The following is a 27,754-nucleotide window of genomic DNA, read 5'->3' as shown; positions in this document are numbered from 1 at the left end:
AAACTGGTGTAACATCAGATCTTGTACTAATGAAGTTGCGGCTGCTGTGCCACGTGCGTAAATGCGCACAGCGCTCTCAATTTTAAGTCTATCCTATCTTCAGTTCTATGATGTAGAGTGGTTCAGTTAACAGAATTATCACACAAAGAGAAGAGAAGGGAAGACTTTAGTTTCGGGCACACCACAGTGGTCACTTTGTGCACTGCATGGATAAAGTCAGGCAGGTCCCAGGTGTGATAATTGCTGATGTTCACGCTGAAGACATACTGTTCTCTCAAAGAGTTGAGCTGCTACTTTTTCCCCCTTGTCTGATTCTGATTTATAATGTCTTCTGTGCGTGTAGCGGTCCGAGTCCGTCCACTGAACAAAAGGTATGTAGCCTGACTGCTTTTATTTCCCCTCCAGTCTGTCAAAATCACGTCGCTCACTTTCACATTTCACAGAGAAAAGCAGCTATCATCGAAGGTTGTAATTCACATGAAGGGGAACACAACAACTATTCATAAGGTAGGTTATCACAAAATGAACCGCACCGCGCTGCAGGTGAAAGAATAATTAGTGAGACTGTTTGAATTTCCAGCCTCCACCTGTTCGACTGGACCAGCTGAAGGACAGCGTGAAAAGCTTTTCTTTTGACTTCTCATATGACTCATCTGACAGAGGAAGACCCGCGTTTGCGTCTCAAAAGAGGGTATCTGTGTTCTTCGGTTTATCATCAACCTTGCAGGACAGTGGCTTTGGTTTATCTGCCAGAGTCTTGGGTTCTTGCATTGATTTTTAAGCTAAGATTTTAACATTTTTTTTGTCTCTTCTGCTTTAGATTTTTCAAGACTTGGGCACTGCTGTCTTGAAAGCTGCATTTGATGGGTTCAATGCCTGTGTGTTTGCCTATGGTCAAACAGGCTCAGGGAAATCTTACACCATGATGGGCCATAAAGTAAGGTCTTCTCTTACTTTTCTTCTAATCTTGACTAACTTCTCAGTGGCATTTTTATTTTATCGTTAAGATCCCCTCCAGACAAGTTTTAGAGCAGATGAAAATATTCTGCTTTGAATAATTTGTGTCAAAAGTTGGAGTGCCCTGTTAAAAATTCTTAAAATGATATCTGCTCCCCCTCCCCCAAGTAAAAATCCATCAATATGCTATTAGTTTTCATTACTGGGTTCATCAAGACTATTCTGAGTGGTTACGCAATGCAAGCTTCATGTTTCCAAATCACTGGGCCATGAATGGTTTGCAAACTAGCTGTAGGTCATATAAGTCATTTTTGCATGCCCTCAATTCATCTTGTCACTTATAGCTAAAGAATTTGAAAACCGTCTCAAAATCTGAACATACATCATCCTGCACAGTGAAGGAGAAACACCCAAGAGATGAAACAATGACGAAAACACGGTTTTGAGTGGAGGAGTAATTTGAAATGAAGCTTTCCTGTCAAATTTATTGGTCATTTCAAATGTGCATACCAAATGAGTCTTGTAAATTAGTCCCACAATCAGTTACACACTGGATGGCACAATATTCACAACCCTGTAGAGTTTACGCTGCAGAATGCCCCAGGAGTGCCAACCCAGTGTGCACATCGCTCTGACTTTTCCCTCACATTAATACCTGACTGATGGCAGCCTCATCAGACATGTTTTTTTTTTCTCCCCACTAATCAGAAAATTTGATGAGTGCAGCATCCCACTGCTTTCCTCTCCTCACCTTGCACTGCAATGAAAATTTCACATTACCAGTGAGGTTTCTGGGTGTCTGTCAGGAGACTGGTGCAAGGTCGTCAGCAGAGCAGCTGTCAACATCACAGATAATTATATATGGCTCTTAATACTTACTATCTGTTACTGTGTAATTAAAACAAGAGGGCATGCAGCTCGGACTGGAATTGCTTTTATGCTTCAGTAACTCCAGATCAGATGAGCTGTTGTTCGTGTTGTTCAGCAGTCTTCACATGTGCTGAGTTGTGGTTACAGCGCAGCACTGACGCCCCAAATTAAGAGAACATAATGGGAGCAAAATGTAATTGTCATTTTAAGGTACACTATCTGTATCATTTTGTAGTGAGGGTTCTAAATGCAATAGTTTCTCCCTTTAATGTGACAGGAAGATAAAGGTTTAATTCCACGGATCTGTGAAGGACTGTTCACAGAGATATCGCACAGACGCAAGAGTGATGGCGTGTCCTTCCACACGGAGGTCAGGTAAGGAATCATCATACTTAATCAACAATGAAACATTCAGAAGCATTTCAGTGACTCACTGATCTAAGAATTACCTTGTGAGCCAGATCATTATGCAAATTAGAAGAAAAAATATGTTTTTTTTCCAATCAAAGTTTCTGTTTTCTCATATCTTTATTGGTCATATATTGTATAATTGGTACAAAATTGTATAATTGAAAGGGAACTGACTTAAAGAAGTTTTTCAACAATATAGTCACAGTTCTCGTGCGATGCATGGTAGAAGAAAGGGCTTCCGAAGATGAAAAGTGTGGAACAGTGCAATGTTTGGCAAGAACTAGAGCAAGATTACCTAACTATGAAAAGTTTTGAGTGTTTCAGGGCACAGAGAATTTGGTCAGATAGAGATTTCTGAAAATAAATTTCTGTCTTATAACTTAATTGTATTAAAAAGGCAGATATTTAAAACAAACTACTGTTTAGCAGCCGGCAGTTTTTAAAACAGCTTCTCCATAGCCTGGTAATTTCATTTCAACAAAAAGCTCAGGAATATCTAAACTAATTTTAATCTGTTTTATTCATCTTTCCATGGTTGGTGAATGGCTGTTCTCCTTAAACAAGGTCAGCAAGAAAGTTTCGGAGTGATAATCTGGGCTGGAATATTGATTTAAGATATGTGGAACTCCTGAAGGACTATTTCCTGCTAAAATACAAAGGGAAAAATGAAAAAAAAATTCCCATGCAGAGCATCCATCCCCTGTTGCACAAATGACTCCTTGACTACAATGAATGTAAAAAGAGACCAAAAAAATTGTGTGTGGCGACACTTATCACCTCGACTCTATGTAAAACATGTGGAACCTCATTAAAATTGGTGATCTGAGGGTGGACAGCATTGTACCTGGAAACAGCAGCTCTGGGAAACGTGACAGGTTTAGCGTTTGAGAAAGTTGTCAAAGTGATGCCAACAATGGTTTACTGATATTGTTATGCAACTTTCTTTTCTTTGAAAAGTTTTTCTTTATTTTTAGAATTTTTTCTGTTTATGCAACAGAAAAAAATGCTTTGTTTTTTTTTTAAAGATTAGGTTATGACCTATTGAATGATTTCACCCTGCATTCAAGAATTTGCATTTTGTGCTTTATTCTAATTCTGTTCCAACATACACAGTGTAATAGAACTGAGAGGGAAAATCCTTAATTGTGCTTACTGCTCAGGGAAGAAAATGAAAAAGAAATTTAAAAAAAAGAGGAACACTTATTTTGTGGGACTAAACCCAGAGAGCTGGCAGGAAAACAGCCTTAAAGCTATTATTGCTTACATCAGGGTGACGCCCTGTGAGCCATTTGCTGGTCTAATTACTGCTAAATAATAAAACATAGCAATATTATACTGGAAGGTCTGAAGCAGTGCTACTGCTGCCAAAAAATAGAGGCAGTCTTCATGATTATAGAACTGCCACCAGCAATCTTTAAAGGTAAGGATTAAGACTCCCACTCCAAGCTGTTTTTCAGAACTGCTGTGTAATAATGTAGTGAAATGTGTTAACTTGAAGTGGTCTGTAGAGATGGTGCATCATCAGAATTGCTACACGCAGGAAGGAAGCACAGTACACTTATTTTTTTTCAAAATTACAAAGAATTGCAGTACATTTTATGACAGCAGTTAAAGACACTGTGACTTGCACAAAGTAGTGCACAAAAGGTAAAAGCAAGTGTACGTTGTGCTGGAGATTCCTCCTTTTAGCTGATGGTGACTCAGATCTCCTGTCAGATTTAAGACTGTTGTTGTTAATGAGCAATTGTTGCAGATACACATTAAAATCTCATCACCTTCTGTAAAACCCAGAGCCCAAAACCTCTATTGATAATCTGTTGGTTGTAATTTTTGGTGCTTTCATAAAATATTCACCCTAGTGGTCAGAGGCATGGGCTTATTATTAATTTAGTTACGACAGTTAAGCAGGGGATGCCATTCATTGTTCATTTGGCTTGGCTTGAACAGCCACATAACTTCTGAAAATTGCATGACCTAACTCTAATGTAGCTCTTTAAAGCCAGAAGAAGACAACATTAAGGCTTTATTGCTATAATCAAATAATATTCAAAATCCCAGATGATATCTAGTCTCATCACAATATCTGTTTCATGTCCCAGCTCTTCTCCTAAATGATGATGGGAAGTAAAATTGAGGATTTTAAGCCTATTAAGTTGCTGTGAAACCATTATTTTGCCATCTGGTTTCTTGTGTGCTACTGGTCTATTATCTGGATTTAATTCAGCCTCAGAATTGGGGTTTAATTTAATCCACTCTGCCTGGCCTTGCTTTGGAAATGTTGAATAACTTGAAAATGACTGAAGGATGACTTTTGACAAATGCATTTGTGCTGTATTTTTTGGAAGAAATATGCAGCAGAAGTCTGAGTTCTCTCCAAAGAAATTATTCAGAAAAAAATAATTCAGCCCATTACTGTCAGTGTTATAGGACATGCCAGGGATTGCAGGTATGATAAAATGTTTTGACATTCCTCATGCACACACAATGTGGATTTATTAATCATAGCAGTGTATGCTTTACTGTACTTGTTTATCATTTTAACCTCCCTGGGGTTAAAATTCTCAACAGATTTTACTGAGGTGCCTGATTTTATGGTTTAAAGCGATTTAAAACAAACAGACTGGAATATTCAAGTAAGATGTGTTTAATATTCCTTGCATGAACCTGCATGCTGAAGAGAGTTTAAGTTTTCTTTGCCAACAGAGCAACATTGCTGGCTTCTACTTGACAGTTTTTCTGTCCTGTCTTAAGGTCATGGTCTCCTCTTCTTGCCTGTGGATGTGAACGAGGACTTTAGTCTTTCCTTTTTTCTCCAACCTTTCACTGCTTTTTGTCTTTGTTGTGTTTTTCGAGTAGGCAGTTCAATCTTTCCTCTCAACATTATCTGAATTTTTGCTCTTGTAAAGAGGCGAATGCGGGGATAGCTGGAATCACATATATCTGGCTTTAATGATCCTTCTTGTTTTCCTTTTGTAATGATGGCAGCTATGCCCGTAGCCATGTAGAAAGTATCTAATATTGTAACCTGTCTGAGTTTGCGTCACTGTGCCAGCAGACACCATGCATGGCTTCATCCACAGGATATGGTCCCTGCCTTTTATTTCTGTCACGCTCGCACAAAACCTAATTGCACCATGCCTTGCATTGTTTTTGAATCAGCTACTCAGACTAGTTCTTTTGCTTTTTTACACACACACACACACACACACACACACACACACACACACACACACACACACACACACACACACACACACACACACACACACACACACTGTAGTTTTGATTGAAGTGCTTTGCCAAGCCTGCTTTGCATATTTGTTTATTCATTGCCAATAAAAGCAGAACAAAGCAATGACAATAATTTGGCTTTAAACCTACTGTGCATCTCTTTCCATAATAGACAGTGAATAATAACTTGTTTTGTTCTCATCTGGGGTTGTGCCATTCACATATTAACAATGGAACCCGCCATTAATTTGTGCCTTTGTGGCCTCATGAAATCTTGGCTTAAAATTTGGATTTGGGCTTTCTGTTTTGGCACAAGCTATCTGGAGATCTACAATGAACATGTCCAGGACCTTCTCCGGAAGAGAACACCACCCACAGATGGAGGCTTGAGAGTGAGGGAGCACCCCAGGGATGGACCTTATGTAGAGAGTGAGTAATTCATTCTACATCCCACGTCCATGTTAGCGGAGTCGGTACAAACGGCATAAAGTGTAATACAGAAAAGTGCAACTCATTTGTAGATCTGTCCAAGCACTTGGTCCACAACCACAGTGACATCGAGGACCTGATCGTTCTTGGCAATGCAAACCGCACCAAAGCCAGCACAGCCATGAATGACTACAGCAGCCGCTCCCACGCCATCTTCACCATCATGTTCACCCAGGTGAGCTGTAGAGCTTAAACATATTGTCGCTGCCGTGTCTCATTTTGTGTCTTTTTAAATTGAGGTAGAAGTAAAGTTTTCCAGGAAACTCTGGGTGTTGGCACAGGCCGTCCCTCAAGAGTTCTAATTAGCTCTGTTTATCCGTTTTGTGTAGTGATAATTTTTTAACATGCGTTTTCATCTTCAAAGGGCTTTTTAATTTTTTTCCATCTTAAGTAGCGCTTTTGTCGTGATGCCACCTATGTGCCCAAGTATTCTCTGTGATGTTGCTTCTTTTGAACTAAATGAGGATTCTCTCAGCTGTTTTTATTTTTTTTTATGCCACAGGCGGGGTTTGATGCAGAGCTGCCACGTGAGACTCTGAGTAAGATCCACCTGGTGGACCTGGCAGGCAGTGAGCGAGCTGATGCCATGCGCACCACAGGCATCAGGCTGAAGGAAAGCGCCAACATCAACAAATCCCTGGTCACCTTGGGCAATGTGATCTCAGCTCTGGGTAAAGACAGTTACACCAGCATGACTGACACTCCATGACAAAACATCTTTATCTCGTAGTGAGCAAATCAGATCGATAAAAGATGGTGAATAATGACTGCATTCTATGCAAGTATGGTAATGTTGCTTGATGTTGAATTACTCTTTCACAATACAACATAGTGTAGTCGTTACCTCTCCGCCTGTTTCATAGAGCCCAAATTGGTACTATAGATTTTGCAATTTGGTGTTTGGTTTAATTCTAAATTGGTGTTTCATCATTCAAAAGGAAAAAATCGACTTCTGCCCGGATAAAATTACAGCTGGAATTAAACTCACTGTAGATTGTATTAGAAAACCGGGGGCCGTTATGAGGATTAATACTGGCTAGTGACACTTTTGGTGCCAAAATGGATCTATAGAGCTTTAGGATGAAGCATTTCATATCTTGTTTGCTCTCTCCAGAGTCAATATCCTTCTTTTTTCCCCCCAATATGACTCAGCTGACCTCAGCGTGGGAGGACAGTCAGCAAAAAAGAAGCATATCTTCATTCCTTACAGAGACTCTGTGCTGACGTGGCTACTGAAAGACAGCCTGGGTGGAAACTCCATGACTACTATGATAGCAAGTATGTACTGCAAACACATTTCAGGCTGTTTTCAAAAAAAATGCCACTCTTTTATTCTTACCTCTTCTTGAAGATAACTTTGATTTGATGTTTTATCTGGCAACTTCTCATGAATCCTGTGCACATTCCTTCATGGTGGCCTCTCCTGGCAGCCATTTCTCCTGCTGATGTCAACTATGGGGAGTCCCTGAACACTCTGCGCTATGCCACCCGAGCTAAAAACATCATGAACTCTCCCACCGTGAACGAAGACGGCAGTGTGAAGGTGATCAGAGAGCTGCAGGCAGAGGTCACCAGGCTCCGAAGACTGCTAGAAGAAGCCACTCAGGTCCTGCATGTGTCATGTAAAAGACCTTCAAGGATGTTGCATTCTGCATGTCTCTTATTCAAAGTTTATAATGTAGGTTTATTTTCACAACTACTCCAGGTTTTCCATGGAGAGCTGCCTTCTTCTATGAATGTGAAGGATAAACTGCATCAGAATGAGGCAAAGGTGAGTCATCCTTTGAAGAAAACACGTGTTTTGACGTTCTTCTTCGGTAAATAATAACATCAGCTTTTTCTGATACTCCCTCAAGGTTGAAGCACTGACTAAGGAGTGGACCAGAAAATGGAGGGAGACTCAGAGTATTCTACAGGTACAGCAGGGATTCGTTCATTTAAATCTGAGTCTCTATGTCAGCATCCTGGGGCCAATTTAAGAGGGTTTGTGTGAATAACAAAATGTACAGTGCAGTTAGATTGTTAGACACAGAGGATAATAAGACTGGAACTGAATTGATAACCTGCACTATTCCAAGGTTTCTTGTAGCTTTCTCAAGTAATCACATATAAAGGCAACCAAAACCCTGTAGTTTTACTGTTTCTTCTCTGTTGCGCAGAGTTGGGTAGACATCTTAGAATACAATGTGATGCAGCCACATTCACAGGCGTTGGTTAGGGGCCCTTGTTGCCCATCTTTGATAACTTGTTTTTTATGCTCCCATTTGGAATTTGGTGGCATGTCATGTCATAATAATAGTGAAGTTTGGTACAGAAGCATATTTTTCAGTAAAAGAGGAGGTGACTGAGTCCATTAAGTTTAACCAATATCTATCAACAAAGCCACAAGCTCCTAGAAACAGTTTTGTGGATGTTTCTGCTTGCAGTAAAGGCCTTCTGCCAGCTGGTGTCACTGCAAGTCTTGAGAACAACCACTTCATGGAGTGGAAGGGGCGCTGAGAGTAGAGTCAACCTGGCATTGAAATTTCATTTTCCATCTATTTGGATTTAAATGGCATCCAAAAGTAGAGTTTCTGTAATGATCATGAAGTGTGTGACAGTGCTTAGGGAGTCTGACAAAGAGAAATAGAACAGAGATGCTCTCAGTATGGCTTCTCTGAGGCGAGGACAGTGTGGTCACATTGTCTGAAGACCCCCAAGGTGGAACAAAAAAAAAAAACAAACAAAATGCTGCTTTTGCCAACCCAGAATTCCTCTGTTGAATTTGTGCCCAACTTCCAAAATAACACCAAATGTCATTTGTTTGGGACTGATTGTGTTCAGCCAAGTAGCCTGTTGCATTATGCATTGAACAGTGAAGCGTGCCAGTCATGAAAAGTATGGAGTGACTTCTCGTCTTCATTATGCATGCTGGTAGTACATTGTTTCTAGCATCTTCTACATGGGGTTAAACTGTTGTCTTTTGACTGTTCGCATCGACAGATATCTGAACACATTTGAGTGTTTCTGACATGCACCAGACATCTTACACCAGAGTAACACGTCTGCTTGGTTAAGTGAAGCCACATTTTATTAGACTGTAAGGATTTTAAATACCGTATTCATGAATGTCAGCTTTGTATGAGAATATTGGATAATTAACATTCTATTCTGTATGGTGGTTAGCAGGTGACATTTAGTGGCTTGACAGCCCTTTATTCGTGAGCGTGTATTGGACCTCATTAGCTGCTGTCACAGCTCCTAATTAAGAGGTCTTGATTATTGACATATGGCACTTTCGTTTCTGACCGTCCAGCATATTAATTAAAGTTACAGTGTCGTAAATCTGTTTGCATGTTTAAGCGCTGATGACTTTATGCTCAGAGGCAACATCGCTCATCTCCGCTGGCAGAGGTGAAAAACACGCCTTATTTAGAGCTGTGCCCATCCATGTAGATACATCTGTTATTATGCATGATTCGATGTGACACCTGGGCGAAAAGGCCACTGTACTGGTGACTGGTAGCCGCACTGGTGTTGCTGAAACTCTAAGTGTTTGATGAATGACTTTATGGATTTGACATTTGTCTTCCTGTGCATTTACATTCTGCCTGGGTGAGAAATGATAAGCAGGATTCCTGCATGGAATGTCGCAGAGACATTAGAGGTGGAGTCTTTATTTGGTTCAGTACAGAGAAGCACGGCCAGCCCTGGTTTGCAGTTGGCCATTTCAAAATTCAGCACACATAGCTCAAAACAAAAGCCTAATCACGGAGGTGGAATTTTTCAAAGCAGATTTTTTCATTTTATTTTTTTAACAGATGGCCTTCAGCACATGTCTGTTAAAAAGAGTTCTTATCTAACCTCCATGTCTGAGTTTCTGCGCTTCAACCTAGTGCACGTTTATCCATCTCTCGCACATTATTTTTAAATTACAAGCAGTTTTGCTCAACTCAAAGTCGCATGTATTTTGTGTTTAATTCAGTTGACACTGTTGCTGAAAGCCAGATGAAACTGTCTGCTTGGACCTTTAAGAGAGAAGTTGACCAAGAGCGGTGTAAACAGAATTTTGAATTCCGTATTCAAAGCAGATTTAGAATGCAAAGTTATTCATCGTCAGCTTCCCAGATTGGTTACAGGGCATGTGGGAAAGAGAAAGTAATTAATATGAGATGGATTCCAGAGCAGCCTCTTACCAGACAGAGGAGGCAACAGATTGAGAGAACACAAAAGGCAGGAAGAGGGAAAAGCAAATGACGTTCTACTGCATTAGGTTATGTGTATGTATGTATGTATACATGTAGATATGTGTATGTACAATATGTGTATATATATTCTCCCATTTTACTGTGTCACAAGCACAGACTGTATATACAGTCTGTGGTCACAAGGGGACTCAAATATGCAAGTCCCTATGCGTGCATGAATTTGTGTGTTTAATATATTATTTATTTTATATTTATTCCATATGTACATTTATATGTATATATTCAATGTGAGGCATTTTTTAAAAAAAATGTTTAACAATCTATTAAATACACAACCGCATGCACACTCAAAGATTTGTAAAGGGTTCATAAGTGGAGTTGCATTCTGCTCCCCGAGCCACCCTTTCAAGTCCTCTTGTCAGACAGTATGGTGGGAGGAACCTCCATTTCAGTGAGATAAAATGAGCCACAGCTTTCCTTTGATCCTGCTAGTCTTAGCGTTTCCCAAACATGCTCCAATCAGCACAACGGCACAACTTAAGCTTTGAATGCTCTGAGCCTTGCTCTGTTTAATGTCAGTTTAACTCGTAGTGTCAGCAGTTATACATTATAGTCATTGTAGCATTTTCTGACCTTTACAAATTCTTATCAGCAGCAGACTTTCTTCATGTGAAGGTAAAGGTTGGCTCAAAAATGAACTGACTTCTTCTTAATTTAATCAGTGATAATTTATCATTTGGCTATGTTTTAAACTCGCAGGGCAGCACATGTGTTACAGGTCCTTGCTGGGCCTCTGAAATGAAATGTGCTTTGTATTTTGGTAAATTAACACTCCAGTTGATATTCACAACATTTTTTACCTAAATAAATGCCCAAAATATAAAAGTCCTGTGAAATGTCGCCATATATCGTCCATGTGTGTAGAATATCAACCATTACCTGACTTGAGTTCCGATGTGAATTATATTACCTGACTGCTGGAATGTGTATTAAGCTGTTTAAATTACAACCAGAATAAGTTTCTTGTTGAGTTTCTGCTTTTACACGCAGGACACACACTAAAAAAAAACACAAAGAGAAGTATGAAAACGAAATGACTTAACAAGGTGCCAGTTCTTTTTTGTGAGTTAACAATGGCATATTATTCATCACTGCATGCAAAAGGCTTCATACCATTTTTGAAAACTTGCCATGTAATTGCCTTTCTCATTAAGTGTTAGACATTTTAACTTTTATAAAGACCAGCAATCTGGGATAAAAACACGGCTCTTTCGAGGAAATTAACCTTTTAATGTAAAACAGCAATTGAAATGCAGAAAATGTTCTGTTTTGAAGTTGCTCCACTGGACGAGGGTGATCGGCAGTCAGGAGAGTTGATTGGTGGGCTTAGTGTTGCAGCGATTTGAAATGTATATTGCCCAAGTCGGGAACTTGAACTGTCAAACCGATTGGAGAAAGAAAATCCATTAAAACTCTGCCCAACCACAAATGATTGCTTTTAATGGCTGGTCTAGGCCACAGTTAATTACAGTATGTTCACCAGCTGCCACAATCTGAAAGCAGAATTTTTTTCTGTCCTCATTCCGCACACAGACTGGGTGTGGTGAGGAGCCACTTTCTGTGTGAATGTGAGGCGAAAGTAAGAGGATCTCATCTGTTCCTGGTGTCTGAGGGAAGTGACACAGTGCATTAATCTGCCAGGCTGCTCCTCACCTCTAATGAAGTCTGTGAAAAATCCCTTTTAATTAAGTACAGGGGCTGTGGTCGATGCCTCTCCTTCTTCATTAGAAAAAAGGATTTCTCCCATCTCACAACTGCCAATGAGTGAGGTGGTGCTGGCTGCGGACATGTTCCCACTTCAGTCCAATCTATACGATGGAACAAGAGGGGGTTGAAATCGAGGGGAACTAGTTTATGCAGAGTCTGATTCCTCCATGTGGGAGATTTTCTGCTTGGCCTCTTGGGAAGGTACTTTTGATAATCCGTGGCAAAGTGAGGCGTCAGTCCACCAGCTTAACAGAAGAATGCTCCTGATAGGGCCACTCATATGTTGGTAGACTGGGTTATTGAACAGCCACAGCCATTGCCCTGAGAGAAAGGTCACCAGCATTAAACACTTGCTAAGAGTTACAATTCTGTCTGCGGTTTAATTCATGCGTGTCGTTTGAAGCTGCAGGTCATTCGAGGCTGTGTTTCATTTCCTGTCTGATTGCTGACAAATTAGCTGCTCATTGAAATTATTCTATCTGCAGCATGTCTGGTCTTTTCTGAAGCGTGGATTTTTTTTAGTCAAGCTGAGCATGGAGTTATACAGAATGACATGTTCTGCAAAGTTAAATGAATGTTGCTCCTTGACAGACACATACTGTACAGTGGCGTAAGTCACGTTGTTACATTTCCTCAGCAACAATTGTTGGAGGCAGTCAAGTGGTATATGAAGCAGATCAGACGTTTTAAGTGTAGCTTTAGAAATAGCTTTCAAGGATTAAATCAGTTTCTCTACTTCTTATCGCATTTCTGTAGAGCGGTGCTGTAACACCATTAAATACATATTTAGCAGGGATTTCCAGACAAACATGGATTTTTTTTTCTTCTTTCCATAAAGAGATTAATTTCTGTCTGACTTTTAAGTTGTGATCTAAATGTAATTCTGTTTTATGCATCACTGTAGTGCAGTAGTAATGCATAAATTGTGTGTGAAATATGGACTTTTCATTATTTAGCATTTATGCAGACACATGCCATGTTTTATGGGGGAAGGACTGAAAATGCTGGGCTCGTTTCGCCTGTAAGCACAAACATTCTCTGTAGTTTCACCTTCCATACAAAGCTGTTTACAGACACATTGTAAATGACATTAAAGCAGTTGAAGTTTGATGCTGTTATCCAAAGTTGACGTATTTTGTGAGCTCTATAGTATTTTCATAGCAGCATGCAGTGTGGATAGCTATGTACCAATAAAAGAAACAGCGCATGCTATAGAACCCACCTGTGTTTATGTGTGTGTGTGTGTTTGTGTGGGCGGTGGCGCTGCGTCTGTTTCACTCGCTGAACACAATGTACAGTTTGACTCTCGCCACGATAATCTGAATGATTTATGGCGCCTCTTTTGCCGTTAGCCACTCTGCCGCTTCATGGCGACACATGGTTGGAATTCTGCTATCCTGCTTGGCCTTCAGGCAAGGAAGAGCAGTCATAAAGAATTCAGTTTTCTGCTGGTTGCCATTAAATGTCTGTCAGCATTCTTATTTTATATCATGTGCCATTCCAGCTACAGGCGATTGAATGAGTTTCTTTTCTCTCACGGGTGTGTTCGCTCCACAGGAGGAGACCGTGGCTCTGAGGAAGGCGGGAAGTGGAGTCATCTTGGATTGCCAGTTACCTCATCTCATCGGCATCGATGAAGGCCTGCTCGGCACTGGAGTCATCCTCTATTATTTGAAAGTGAATAAACCATTTGGACTTCATGTAATCCACATTACTCTATATATTGAAATGAAATTAAAAGCAGCCAAGGTCCAGTGCTTTCTTAATTTGCTCTGCTCGTCAATAAACAGCTTGCGTATTGTATAATAATCTTTTAATCTTGCTCATAGGAGGGCAGAACCTTGATTGGGAGTGCAGAAGCTTCGTGCAGTCAGGGCATCGGTGAGTCGAGGTTACTGCGCTGTAGTTCCTCCACTTTATTCCCAGCTGTTGCATTTCCCAGGCTTTTCATCGTTGTATTCTAGTGCCTCATGGGCCTGGGCTCCTCGGTGAACACACTGCTTGTGTGCTTGAGAACCGTGCTGGGACCGTGACTCTCCTCCCTCAGGATGGTGCACTGTGTTCAGTCAATGGCTCTGTGGTCACTGATCCCTGCCAGCTGACTCAGGGTAAGCTGTTCTGTGAAAATCTAATTTGCTCCTGATATTCTTTAATGAACACGGGGAGGGAGGCAAAAAAAAAAAAAAAAACAGAAACGCAAAGCATGTCTGTAATAATGAAGATTTCTCTCTCAGATTTGCAATTATTTGGCTAGTGGGAGCCAATAACACTTTCATCCATTTTGAATGCAGTTATATGAGATCACTGCATCACATCTGCAAATGAAATCCACTTTGGGGCCCTGGCTCCCCCACGGCAGTGCACTCAGGGCATGAGTGGATTGTGAACACTGCTCTCCACAGGGCAGATGCCATTTCTCTTACTAAACATTTTGAAGGGCGAGAGGCCCCGGACAAAGCTCCAGACAAAGCCCCAGGCCCTCCATTTAATTGGCAGATGGAGCTGATAGGGCCGACAGGTTTGAAGTGGGCCGGCGCATTAACCTTTCAAAGGACAGTGGCAAGCCGAGCTGAAACTCTGGCCCCCCTGAGCAGGCCCTGCTCGCTGGACCCGGGCACTTTCACCGCTTACTTCCTCCTCATCCACATAGCTTTGCTTTTGTGAGATAAAAAACTGCGTACAGAACCAGGCAGCACAGTGCCTGGCGATGCCGGTCTCTTTTATAACCATTTCAATTTATCCAATATCCCCTTCAGAAACGGCTGCATCTGAAGCTATTTTCTTGAACAAATGATAGTAATTTTCAGTCCAACAGCAGCTGGAATCCATCACAGACTGTTCTCTCAGGTGCTTTGTCACTCGTCAGAAGTCATTAGTAGTAGCAAGATTAGTATTTGCTGTGCTGAGAGGAGGGGAGGAGAATGGAGAGAAGACCTTGAGAAAATCTGTGGATATGGCCATATGAACGTGAGCCTGATATATAAACCTCAATATCTCTTCAATTCTAAAGCTTTACAAGCCTTCTCGAGTTTCCTTGGACCATTTTCTGTGGTAAATCATCCTCCTGGTTGAGGTCACTGCCAATCACATTGGGGGATTGTGTTCCTTGTGGCAATTCATTCATTTTGCTTCGAGGAGAACTTTTCTGCTGTTAAGTTTCTCCCAAGTTCAGTGCACATTGAATTCACTGCAATCTCACAATGACAAGAAGATTCCCATGGCCACAGTCCCCTCATCTTTTTAATGCATTATAGATACTGCCACACCTCCAACGGCCTCCTGGCAGTCAGACATCGCCATTACTGTCACTTGATTCTATCTCGGAATGCATCAGATTTTGCCCGTGCCAGCCTTTCTCCCAGTGTAATGCATTAGTCATTGTTGGTGCTGCTTTTATACCAAATAGTAAAGTTCGAGATGGTGAATTAGTTGGTAATTTGCCACTTTTCTAATGCTTTACTTCTTTTGGTTTCCTGTAGGTGCAATCATACAACTAGGAGAAGGACCCACACTCCGGTTTAACCACCCGGCTGAAGTTTCCCAGCTGAGAGAGAAATGCCAGGTACATGCAGTATCCACAAAGGAGACTGTTGTGTTCTTGTACTATTCACCCTTTGGTAAGGTTGAGAGAGTGTTTGCCTCAGCTGCATTTTCTGCTGGTAATTTTGTAAAAGCAAGGTGGCATCAGGCACTTAGTTGCCATAACTACAGCTGATAATGCCCGCTACTTCCAGCAAACATTGCTCATATTGAAATCACTTTCAGACACCACATGAGAAGCTCCATAAGCCCACCAGTGGGATCTATGCAGCTTTGTTCTGCTCTGAATAAGAAGTACTGTGAGCTTTTTAGCTGGTACTGGTTGGGTTTTTTTCACCTAATTTTGTACAAAACTCTATTTCTTTATTCTGATTAATTGGCTCAGAAAAGAAGCAGACTTGAAAATTATGAACAATCTCTTTTCCACGTTAGAAAAGCTGTCTGCTGTTCCTGAGAGGAGGCCAGGTGCAGTGTCTTTCAAAGCTGCCTGCTTTTGGTCCATCTTAAAGCAACTCTCTCTTGGCTTTCATGTGGTTTTAAAGAAGCATTGCGTGAATCCAGCCTTCCTCTTCAGGATGCTGCAACAATGTTTTCTCTCCAGTAATTTGCCATTGTAAAGTATTCCGGAAAAAAATCGATCCGTGTCAATTAAATGTTAATAATAATTACATACGTGCATGATAAAATTCTCATTTAAAATTTTCCAGAGGATGGCTAAAAAGTCCAACAAAATGATATACTTAACAACTGAAACTCTAATGTAGTGGTTTTGGGGAATTGTACATGAATAAACACTGAATGAAACTAACAGAAATGTCTTATTTAAATCACTACTTCCATGTAATATTCCATCGTTTGTTCCTCTATTTCCTGCAGTTTAATGGCACTAACTGTTTACCTCAAAGTGCTTAACATAAAGCCCATTAAACATCATGGATTTAGTTGCAAATAAAAACAGCCAAGCTCTGCTGTGGGCACACTTTGGTTTTAAGCCAAATGAAGGAGGAGAGTCCTGTAATTTAGAGGAGGATTTGCAGTAAAAAGGTGGTGCCCAAAGGCTTTAATACTGCCAGTCTAAAACTAATAGAAACAAAATGAACAGAAAAAGAAATTGTTTATCGTGGTTATTTGTGTGATAAATTATCTGCAACTAAAATTTCATGATCATAGCATAGTCTTAATGTGACCTCAGCTAGTGTTCCTATGAACAGTTCTTGTGAAAAGCATTCACCCCTCTGACATTTTATCATTTTACATCATCAGTCATAGATATAATTAGGATTAATCTTGTTCGGATCAACAGAAAAAAGGATTCCTGTCAGTAAAGGCAAATCACTGTTGCTTACTGTAGTGTCTTTAGAAATTGCAAGTGAAATAGAGATCTGTATGTACTTATGGTGTGTCAGGTGATGTTTTTTAGATGTATCATTTTGGCAAAACTGCTTTCAAGGTGCAGCTATGAAGACATTCCCAAAAAAATGTTTGGAAGACATGTACTGAAAACTCCCTAATAACAAAAATATTGTCAGTTATTAAGGAAAGAACACTTATTTTGTGACATTTGAGATGTTTAGACACTGGGTATACATAATACTGTTCTCTGAGTGCTTCACTATTTAGAGCTTTATGACAGTGTGAGAGTTGGGTTTGGGTTATGCTACCTGGACCGAAGCAAAGCAAGCAAAGCAAAGTGTCATGAAGACGAGGGAGAGGCGGAATATTGTTAAAAAAAATGGGGACTGCAGGGTGTATGGTCAGACATTCTCTCTAGGAAGACAATCATAATGTTGCACTCAAGTATACACACAAGTTCTGCATAAAGTTGTGTAACTATAGAGCTGTAGAGAGAAATGTATCCACTTTCTCACTCTTCTGGTAATGAATGTCAAATCGCTTTCTCTAATCCAATGTTGCAAAGGTGCAGGAGGAGGAGGAGGTATCCGAAACCATCTTTGAAGCACACAACATGTAGTTTAATCTTTGTCTAAAGGAAAATAAACAGACCAAGGGCCAATTAATACTTTCACTAAGAAGGATTTATCATCAAGGTTGGTGTTTTTAAGTCGTTAAAGACGTCAGAGAACACAAAATGCTAAGTTAACTAACTCTTGGAGAGGAGCACCGATGGTAATAGAAATCTGATAGTATTGTTTTAATCATCACACTAATAGTATTTTAGAATAATGTTATGATCTTATATCCAAATAAGTTCATTAATAAAAAGAACTTATTTTGGGCTATGAAAGAAAATGACTCAGTTAATGTATAAGTCCGCAAAGCCTGCAGCTTTAAGCACCCCGTGCTTTATACCATTTCATGTTGTAAAATGGATTCACACACCATTTTATGGACACATCTGTACTTCAGGTCTTTGACAGCTTTCTGCTCTCTGCATTATTGAAAACGGCACATTATTACAGCCAAGTGAAGCACAGGCATCCAGGCCCCGCTGTGGTTCCAAGGAGAGTCTTTAGCATTCATTTTTAACATCGATTCTAAATGAGATATTCTCAAGAGTTCCACATTCATTCACTCTGAATGTGTGCCAGCACAGCCAGAATGCAGCCTGCAACTGTTGTGTAAGAGGGATTTTTCAAGTGGTCTCTTTGAATTTTAGCAAGTTGTTTAACACTTAGATTTTCCTGTTTAAAAACTCTATTGAACAACAAGAATGGAGCATATTGTGCATCACAGCTGCTCTCTTACCAATCAATCACAATCTACAACCATCTTTTTGTTTCTTTTTTTTTTTTTCAGACATAAGTGATAGTTAATACTGTTGACTCTGGGCTTTGATTGATCTGATTTTTTTTTTGGTATCTTTCCAAAATGCTATCACAGTTCTTCACGCTCATTGTTGTGTTTTGTGTAAAACTGTCACGACTCCAGATGACACATAATGTATACCATAACTGCACCATTGTATAATTGCAAATCTACCATCAGCAGCTGTCACTCATTTCTAACATTGAGACAGATTTTCATTTCACAGCACTCTTTTCTTCTGTTGTCTACAGAGTGGGCTGCAGTCTGTCTTCAGCCTGTCTTTGACTGACTTATCCAAATCTACTGAGAATCCTGCAAAGGTGATGCTGCAAAATGCAGGGTAAGACTTATGCAGTCATGTCTGATAGCTCTCTACACTCTGTGACCCCAACATAACTGTACCCACTCCACCGCAATCTCTGCAACGTGCCTGCTTATTGAGCAGCATTCATCGGGCACCTAGACCTAATCAAAGCCATAAATCATGGCAGCGTTTCAGTGAGGAGAGGTGGGAACATGCAAAATAAAAATAAAAACATTCTGTAGTGCTTCATGCTGAGCCAGTGGAAATCACACCAGGCAAACCTCCTACAACCAAGGGCATGTCCTGAAATGGCCCCTAGTTCAGTAGGTAGTGAACTGCCCAGTGTTCCATTTCCAAAGCCACTGCAGTGCACTTCAGGTTCAGCTCCCCAGAAAATTCCCACAATGCACTGTAGTACTACACTTGCAGCAGAATCTTTTCACATTAGGCTTTCTCTCAGTCTGTATTCTCATCTGTATTAATAAAGTGTTATCAGTACAGGCCAAATACATGGATGGGCTTTTAATCTTCCCTCACTTTATCAGTGATTCTGAAGCAGTTGATTTAACTTCAGTTGTTTTTGCTTTACCAGCTGTGATATTGGACAATATTGAGACAGTTCTAGGTGAGAAATTAACCATCTAGACTTTGACAATATATCAAAAATGATGAGTTTCTTCTGTTTCTTGAATTTTTTAAACTCCAAAGCGAAAAATGTCTACGGTCACCTTATGTAAAATGGTGTTTCCTCAGAAACTGCTACTGTTGTCTCTGTACTATTTTAAACATAAGATATAATGCTTGTCAGAGCCAAAATGTAACATTTGTTGCTTCTCAGGTTAGTTTGGCTGCAGGTCTGGTTCATGTTTTGTACAAGACTGTTGCATTGTCGTGCTGCCCCTGTGTATATGTAGCACCTCATATCTGGCTACACAAAATAATAAATCCATGTAATTTTAATGAAAAGGTGCAAGATGTATGAAAGCTGTACAAAACCTTACTAACTGAGCCTTTAGATTTGAGATTGTTTTTTCAAAATATTGATGATGAAGTGTCATGACAAAGGTCAAACTCCCAAATATGCTAATGTAAACTTAGCTGGGTAAAAACTACAGGGCGGTTAACGTTTCATTTCCCCTGACTGCTGAAGGTAAAATCTGGTCTGGCATCTTGGTCTGAACTGATAGTAGTCTGTGAGAGGTTTACAGATTCAGCATCAAACCTCCTAAATATGGGCCACTAATTACAGCCAGACATGTTTGATATTTATGGGACTGGTTAAGATTATCATGATACCAGTTAGAGCAGCAGTGCCAAGCAAAACTAAACATATAGCCCTTGATGCTAATATTAAGCTAATATTTGCTCTTTTTGGCCCAGTAATCGTAATAAAACTATCCATTTTATTATGTACCATTATTTTCAAATCTTGTTGAGTTTAGAAAGAAGATTATCACCAAAGTTTCTGCTTATGTGTGGTACAACCTGATTTCAAAATCTGTTAGAGTTTTTTACCTCCTGTGGTGTCAGCCCAGTTTTAGCATATTGTGTCTTGAGAACAAGAAGGTACTGCTGTAACTCATCAAGTGACAGCCAAGTCTGATTTAGGTAAATTGGTTTAGGACTGTTAAACCCGTCATGTGGACGCTGATCATTTTTCTAAAAGCAAATCTTAGACTGCAGAAGTTCTCACCATGAGTGGATAATTTTTCTATAAAAATGTGCCATCAAGATAACTTAAATGATGCTTCAGTCACATAAAATCCTTAAAGCTCAGCAAACATCGACAGGAATATATTTTCAGTTCTATAGTCTACCTGAATCAAACTTCACTATTGATCTATTAGCAGACGTTGTGTTCTTTTTCTGCCCTATATCCTACCAAACCCTGGGAGACATGATGGTAATGTGACATCTTTATACTCCACCATTGCCTTGGAACTGTGTGACAGTCCATTGATCTGTCAGTGTATCAGTGTTCATTGAATTAATGTCCAAAATCCAATTCAGTCTCCAGTGATTCAGAACTGCTACCTAAAGTAGTGAGCAGCTTGAGACACACCCGTTGGTCTCTTATGATCTGCTAACTCTGATGTTTTACAGCATGTGGAGCTGTCTGACATCTAATTTTCCCCTCACATTGCGATGTGCCCAAAAAGCAGCGCTTCTGCTCAAGTGATTAATACTGCTTTCACTCTGACACCTGCAACCCTCTTCCCGATCTGATGATGTTTGATTTAAATATGAAAAGGTGAATACCCGTGTATGTTCAGGATTACTCTAAGACTGCTATTAGCCGACTACACAGTCTTTGTCTTCATTGTCCTGTGTCAGACACATTTGGTTTGCTGCTGGGAGAAGAAAGGGACGACTGAGCCTGTAGGCTTTTATAGCAGAGCAGCAGTAAGAATGTCGACTGTTTTTTACAGAAAAGAATATGAGCAAAACATGTAGGAAAATTTGGCACGTTGCAAAACACACTTTGATTATTTGGTTCCTCTGTGGGTGTTGGTTTCTTACTGAACAGGCACCATAAAATATTAAATGATGTATTCTTTTATTTATTTTTGCCTCCTCTCACCCCGCACACTCAGCCATTATCTTTTTGTGCACTGAAGATGGGCAGTGAGGGAAGGTCTTTTTTATCTCTTGCTCAGATATGTATTCTAGCCTTGTTCTGTTGTTTGCATAGCATAAACTCCCTCGCAGCAAGGGCAGAATTGATCTATCTTTGCTCAATCATCCTGGAAATAACCCTCAGCAGTAAATAAGAGCGGATAATTTGAATTCAAATGCTGGCTGTGGATATCTGTTCAACCCTGGGAATGACACAAGACATCAATGAAATGACCTGCAGCTGCTTGGGGAGGTGCTCCATAGGAACAAAAGCAACTTGCCCATTATTGGCTCCATCATTTAGATCTTTAGCAGCTGACTGTCGGGACAAAGAAAGGGTAACTGCATTGACAAAAATCTGACCTGCTTTTCAGGCATGGCGGCGCTTCACATTGTTGTATTTGTACCGATTTTTCATTCTATTTGTATACATGTGATATTCACATACATTTATTTGAGCTAAATAGAAACAAATACAAAAAAAGTAAAACATCCATTTGCTCAGTAAGTGTAACACGCATGAACCAACTCTGCATAATGTTGTATTAACAGAACATTTTATTTCATCCAGTTCTGTCAGTGAAACCTTTGTCATGGCATGACATGTCATATTCCAATAAGTGGCTTCTGCAGTTTTTAGGCCTATTTGAAGGAGCCTTTAAAATGAGATGTCTTTGTAGCCAATTAGGATGTATCAACACTTGAAATGTAGACTTTGGAGTGTGTGTGTGTTGAGAGAAGCATAAAAATGAGAATGTGGCAGTTATTTCAAAAAATTTCAGCCGTGTTTATCACTTGGTTTTATTTATTGGTTGATGGTGAAACTACTTACATTTGGCAGAGGACAGCGCAAAATAAGAAATGTGAAGCCTTGAGCTTTAAGTATAGAAACATTAGATGGATCTTGCTAGCAGAGTAAAGAAAGGGTTTGTGTTTGTCTGTTGAGGCAAGGTCACATGCTGGTACATAGTTTTAAACCCACCACTGTCCACAAGACCCACTTCTTACCTCCTTGTAAAGGGTGGCCCACAGTGTTTCATTCATTCTTTATTAAATGGACTGTGTAATAGAGACACTGTGTTGAAGCCGTGTTGAAATGCAACTATTTCAAACCCCAGAGAGTGTGGACTCTGAGAGCTCGCAGTGATGGAGCCGGCCAACTGGTGTTTGACCCACGCAGCTTTTAATGGCCACCTATGCTCTGAAAGTCCCTTATCTGACAACCCTCTCAGTAGCCTCCATCTCTGGCCACAAGGCCAAGTGGCAACTTTACTCTTTGCCTCCTCTGACCGCTGACAAGCTGCTATTAGGAGCTTGCATCTCCTGAAATGGTCTTTACACTGGTTAACGTCAGTGTAGAAGGAGCACTTTAGTGGCTTTGGTGCCACTTAACACCCTCCGCCACAGTGCAGCTAGAACAAGTTTGCCTACAAACCTGTCTGAAGGCCTGTTATTTTTTCCATTTCGCTTCAGGTTGTTCTTTTTAGGCAACATTAAATCTGCTCTTTCAAATATCTGGGTTTGAGTTTTATAAAGCAGCAACCAAAAAACAGGACATATTTGAAAGTGGAATATGAGGTATGTTAAAGAGCATATGAAAGGATGTGGGCCGCCTTATATAATGTGTGCTTTCTGTGATGTACTGACTAGGGGGATGGAAGAGAAGCTCAACCAGCAGGGGTTGGGACGGCAACAGGTTCTGGAAAGCCTGCGCAGATGCAACCAGGACATCAAAAGACTTCCAAAGGAAAACCGTGGGGCTGCAGAGAGGTAAGTTAGAGGGAGGTGAACTGTGTTCCATTTGGGGGTGTTAATGAATCTCTAATCATGTACCAGTTTCATGCAGTCATGCCATAGCAAGAACACTCTGGATGTGAGCTCTGCGTGCAACAGAAAAAATTTATGCAAGCAAATGTGGTCAGCTTCTTAGGCTGCCAATTCCAGATCAGCGTTTCTCCATTTTTCTTGTGAGCAGACAAACATCGCTGCGTACAGGACATCCTCTGTGGTGATCCACGGGATCTGCAAAAATCCTTTAATTGTCATGAGGACCTGCGCTGTGTCCCTCTTGTTGATGTTGTCAATGCTTTACTGCTCCCGCTTTCCCCCGTCGTCAACCTGCTGCCACACGCAAAGCTCCACCAAAGCCACTGTTTACTGTCAGAAATCATTCTGAGCTGTATATTTGGTTTCGGCTCCCCCTCTGGAATGCTGACTATTGTATGTAAATCCTCAAATCAACATGCACAGATTCTATTTAATTTCACAGCTAGTAGAGTGTCTCTAATCTCATCCAGCCATTTGGGCTGTTTGCTTTTCAAATCTAATGGATGGTTTTTCTGAAGAGGGAGGTGGGGTTATTGCAGTCTTGTCTTTTGCCTGCAAACTGTTTGAAGTCTCCAGTGTCACACCACAGCAAATAATTAAATTTGTTCTTGAAAACAAAGAGCCAGGCAACATGTATAAGCCTATAACCACAGCTGTATTGTGCTCACACCTCCTCTTATCAAGATGCAATTTTTGTTTTCTGATAGAATGTAAAATATATTATTTAATTTGTGTATTTTCACTGCAGCCTTTTCATTCAAATGGATGCAGAGACAGCAGAGTCTAAAGGCCCAAGCGTCTGCCTCACCTCCTCCCCAAAATTGAAGTTCATGACTACAGTATGTATTAATTTTTTTCTGCAGTTACAGCAAGTGGCACTGTTGATTAAGATAACAGAAATATGGGTTCAGTCAATCAGCCAGTGTGCAGTTAGATAGGGCTGCATTGTTTCCGAATAAATTGAATAAAGCAAAAACACTTTGTTCTGCAGTTTTGCTTATTGTGACTCTATATTGTCACTGTGCAACTGAAGTTCTAGTCCCTTTTGTCTTTGCAAAACAAAGAAAATGTCAATACCTACCCACTCTCCTGCCATGCCCAATGAAGATATTTATGAGCCATGAAATACTTTTTCCCTTGGCTTGTTTGTTTATTATGCACATATTTAAACCCTATTACATTTTCCTGTAGGGGTTTCAAAGAAAATGACATTCACTTTGTGAAAGCACAGTGCAATGAGAGCACACTTGAAAAAATGTTGTTTATAAATGTAGTGTTTTATTCACTTCATTTTCCTATGCATGCCTTTATGTGTTCAAGTATAATTGAATGCATAAATAAAGGTATGTTTAGTTGCATGTCAGCAATGTGTTGTACATTTTTGAAATCTTTAAAAGTTTTATTTCCTCTTATTTCCTCCTCCTCCTCTCATCCACCTGCACAATGTGAACTAGGCCATACCTGGAAGATATCTCGTCCCTCACACTAGTTTTGAGTTGGATGGAGAGACACTACAGGGTGGAGTAAGCACCAGGGATGGCCAGGAGCAGGAGAGGGACTTGTGTCATAAATCAGGGCGAGGGCTTGTGTCTGAGAGGCTGCAGAGGAAAGCTCAGACTGGGCCTGAAGTTGCAAGTTATAAGACAGAGGAGGTTTGGTCAGGGGATGCCAGCCTCCAGCAGAAAAGTGTCCTGGGCCCAGGTGATGGATGTGGCATGAAGCCAGAAGGGAATGCTAATGAGATCCAAGGTGTTGTGACTGACTGCTACAAGGGGAGACCTGGCTCTGGTGGGATCTCATTAGGCAGCATGTCCCACCTGCAGAGCAGAGGAGAAAGTAGCTCCATGTCAGTCCTCCCACAGACCAGCACTCATTCTCAGCCCAACAGAAAGCCTCTGAGCAGTGAGGCAGCGTGCTGTCCGCCCAAAGAAACCGCCTTCGAAGGCCAGTTCAGTTGCAGAGAGATGGATGAATCTAATGGTTTGAAGGAGATCCCAGGAGTGTGTGTGACGGAGGCTGCAGCAGCATCAGTTCAAAGCTCAGGGCTCGGCTCTTTGTTCAACAGAGTTTCTTGGATTGTGCAGGATGCAGGACGGTTCCTTTGGAACTCTCCCACAACTTTGCAGCAAGTCATGGAAGTAAGATTACAGCCTGTTGGAGCCCGCTGGTCCAGTCATGTGATCTCTCTGGTCAAGGAAAGTAATGTTCTATCTGTGGTGAAGGACAGCCAGGTGTTCTCCATGGTTAGAGGGAGTTTCATCTTCTCTCTGTTCAGGGACAGTCGCATTTTTTCTATGGTGAAAGGACTACCTCTCATACAGCACATCCAGATGGATATCACTCAGCACCTTCAGCCTGACGGGGCAGCTCAGGTGATTCAGGGATGCATTCATCCTGGCAACACACAACTCCCAGTTCTGACACAAACACAAACCTTAAGCAAGGTAGATGATGTGCAGCTAATCCCAGAGGATATTTGGAGAAGGAATAGGAGTTCCACGGACCCGCTGTCATCAGAAGAGCAAGATCTGGTTGATTCTCATGGTAAACAAGAAGACAAACGTACTACAGAGCTGTTGCCATTGGAACAGCACAGTGAGAAAGAGGTTACCTGTGCACCTAAAGACATTGATGAGTCATTGGAAAACCAGAGGACTTTCCAAATTGCCACTCAAACCCTGACAGAGTTTCCTGATTCCCTTTTGAACTTACAAAGTTTGTCATTGCAAGACATGATGGACACTTTAAATTCTGTCATTCCCATGTCAGAGCCTATCTTGCATGGGATTTTAGCTCTCCACTGGCTGAATGTGGCTAAATGCAGCCAACCTGAGTCCCAGCCTGCCCTCCTGATCCTGATGGAAACTGGCCTCTATGCCTTGACCATGGACTCTGGGGTCCTGGTTTTGTTCCATTACCTCCCTTTATTGCAGCTGAAGGACATTCAGATAGGTTTAGCAGGCTACAGTCTGCGTTTGATGGGCACCACAGAAGAGAGCATCCTAGGTGTCTACACCCACAGCCAGGATCACACCAAAGAGCTGTGCTGGGCCATACTCGATGTTATGTGCCCTGGAGACAGCCGGGTATCTCAGCACCCACTGTTCAATGGAGATCTATTGAAGATGTCTCTAGATTGGCAGGTTTACGTACCTGACCTGCTGCTTGATGATGGTTTAAGGGTTTGCTGTCAGTTTCAGAAGAGTCTTGCTGATCTGGTTTGTGTTCTTCATTGTAACATGGATCAAGAAACAGTCACTCTGGGAGAGGTGCAGATATTACTGTACACAAGTGTAGCAGTGCACATCAGCTCCAGTGCCCACCGTGAACACCTGGTCCAGTTTTTACTTACAGATACCCACCTTGGTCTGGTGCAGGAGGATATTGTCTATCGCCCAGCTCCACACTCTGCCATAGCGCCTTCCCGTCCCCAATTCCATGACTTGCGTCTTCGTCAATGCTCAGATGTGCGCTGCATGCTGTTGCATGATGAACACAGGAATGGATCTGTCAGACTGGATATAATCTTTGGAAATGCGAGGGGCAGGGGTCACCCTGAAAGCGTGACTAAGGCCACTGCTCTGCCTGCACACACTTTAAATTCATCCCCGCATACAGAAGTGTGGAAATTAACTTTCGGTTGCTCCGCTGAGGCAGCCTGCCTGATTAATCACTTGTCAAATGTCTGATCAAGGACTGAACGACCAGTAATGAACAGCCCAGCTTGAAAACTCTCACTCACACGGAGCAATGGCAAAAGTGCATCCCAACCAGACAGAGTAAAGGATGAAATCACTATTAATGACAGCAAAAACTATGACCTATTTTGAAATTTCTGTATTGATTTGTTTTTTAGAAGTTTTTTTTGTCCTTTTAATGTTACTTGACATTAGCACCTGAAGATTTTATCTTTATAACTCTTCTTGGATTGTTCTTTTCTCACCTCCTTCCCATTATTATTTTTGTCACTTTAATAATTATGGGTTGAAGTTCTAGGATTGAGGATAAAAACATGTCTGCACCAGAGCCGCTTGTTTAACAGGCATTGTAATGTTTTTGAAAGATTTTTAGATAAACAATTGGACCAAATTATCTCACTGCCATAGTTATGTTGTTTATATATGTATGACGTATTGTTACCAATTTGAAGCATTGTTTATAAAAATAGAGCTATTGAAATGGATGTGTGTGAATATATTTGTAAAAAATAAAAGGTAAATCCACTGCTTCCCTCGAGTGTTGTTTGCTACTTAAAATGCAGATACACTCTGCTAGTTAAGCTTTTAACTTCAGAAAGCCAAGTATTTAAGGCCTGATGCACAGCTTTCTCTTCCCATCATCTCTGCCAGACTTTCTTTGTCCCTACACCATCTTCTCCGACGTTAGCTTTGACATAGGCTCTGTTTTTGTTATCTTCCCCATCACTTTAAGCCTTTTCCTCACTGTGTAAGACTGCAGAAACTGTTACCATTGAACTAAACTGAGGATAAGTTACAGTTGCTACCTGTGTGATTGCTCAGTGGATTTACTCCTGCCAGTCAGCACAGTACATTCCAGGACAAGGCTTGTTCATTATAAAGGAACTTTTGGAACTTGTTCATGATAGAACTTTTAGGTTGATCTTGCTGCATTTCTGAGAAAGAACTCTAGTTTAATTCACATTTCAACAGGTGGAGCCAAACGCTGTCTGCTCCTTTTTCTTGACTGAGTAACCCCCTCCAACATGGAAAATTACAGGGGCAATATAGTGCAATCAATCCCCTTGTCTGCTCCAGCATGAAGGATGGAG

At 40.9% G+C, this 27,754-nt stretch overlaps 1 protein-coding gene across 1 annotated transcript; it reads left to right on the top strand.

Annotated features, from left to right (window-relative positions):
- Positions 1-233: 233 nt before the first annotated feature.
- Positions 234-27,183, top strand: kif16bb (kinesin family member 16Bb). Its single transcript, XM_023294666.2, has 20 exons — positions 234-371; positions 444-507; positions 581-691; positions 821-937; positions 2,105-2,202; positions 5,786-5,898; positions 5,991-6,133; positions 6,461-6,629; positions 7,111-7,236; positions 7,389-7,564; positions 7,664-7,729; positions 7,815-7,874; positions 13,470-13,589; positions 13,742-13,793; positions 13,877-14,020; positions 15,392-15,474; positions 18,470-18,558; positions 22,789-22,908; positions 23,714-23,804; positions 24,420-27,183. Exons 1-20 carry the CDS (start codon positions 325-327, stop codon positions 26,652-26,654), a joined length of 4,224 nt encoding a protein of 1,407 aa, XP_023150434.2. The 5' UTR covers positions 234-324; the 3' UTR covers positions 26,655-27,183.
- The last annotated feature ends 571 nt before the right edge of the window (positions 27,184-27,754 follow it).

The sequence above is a fragment of the Amphiprion ocellaris genome, chromosome 16, assembly GCF_022539595.1.
Source record: "Amphiprion ocellaris isolate individual 3 ecotype Okinawa chromosome 16, ASM2253959v1, whole genome shotgun sequence".
NCBI lineage: Eukaryota > Metazoa > Chordata > Actinopteri > Pomacentridae > Amphiprion > Amphiprion ocellaris.
This window is presented reverse-complemented; position numbering and strand designations above follow the sequence as displayed.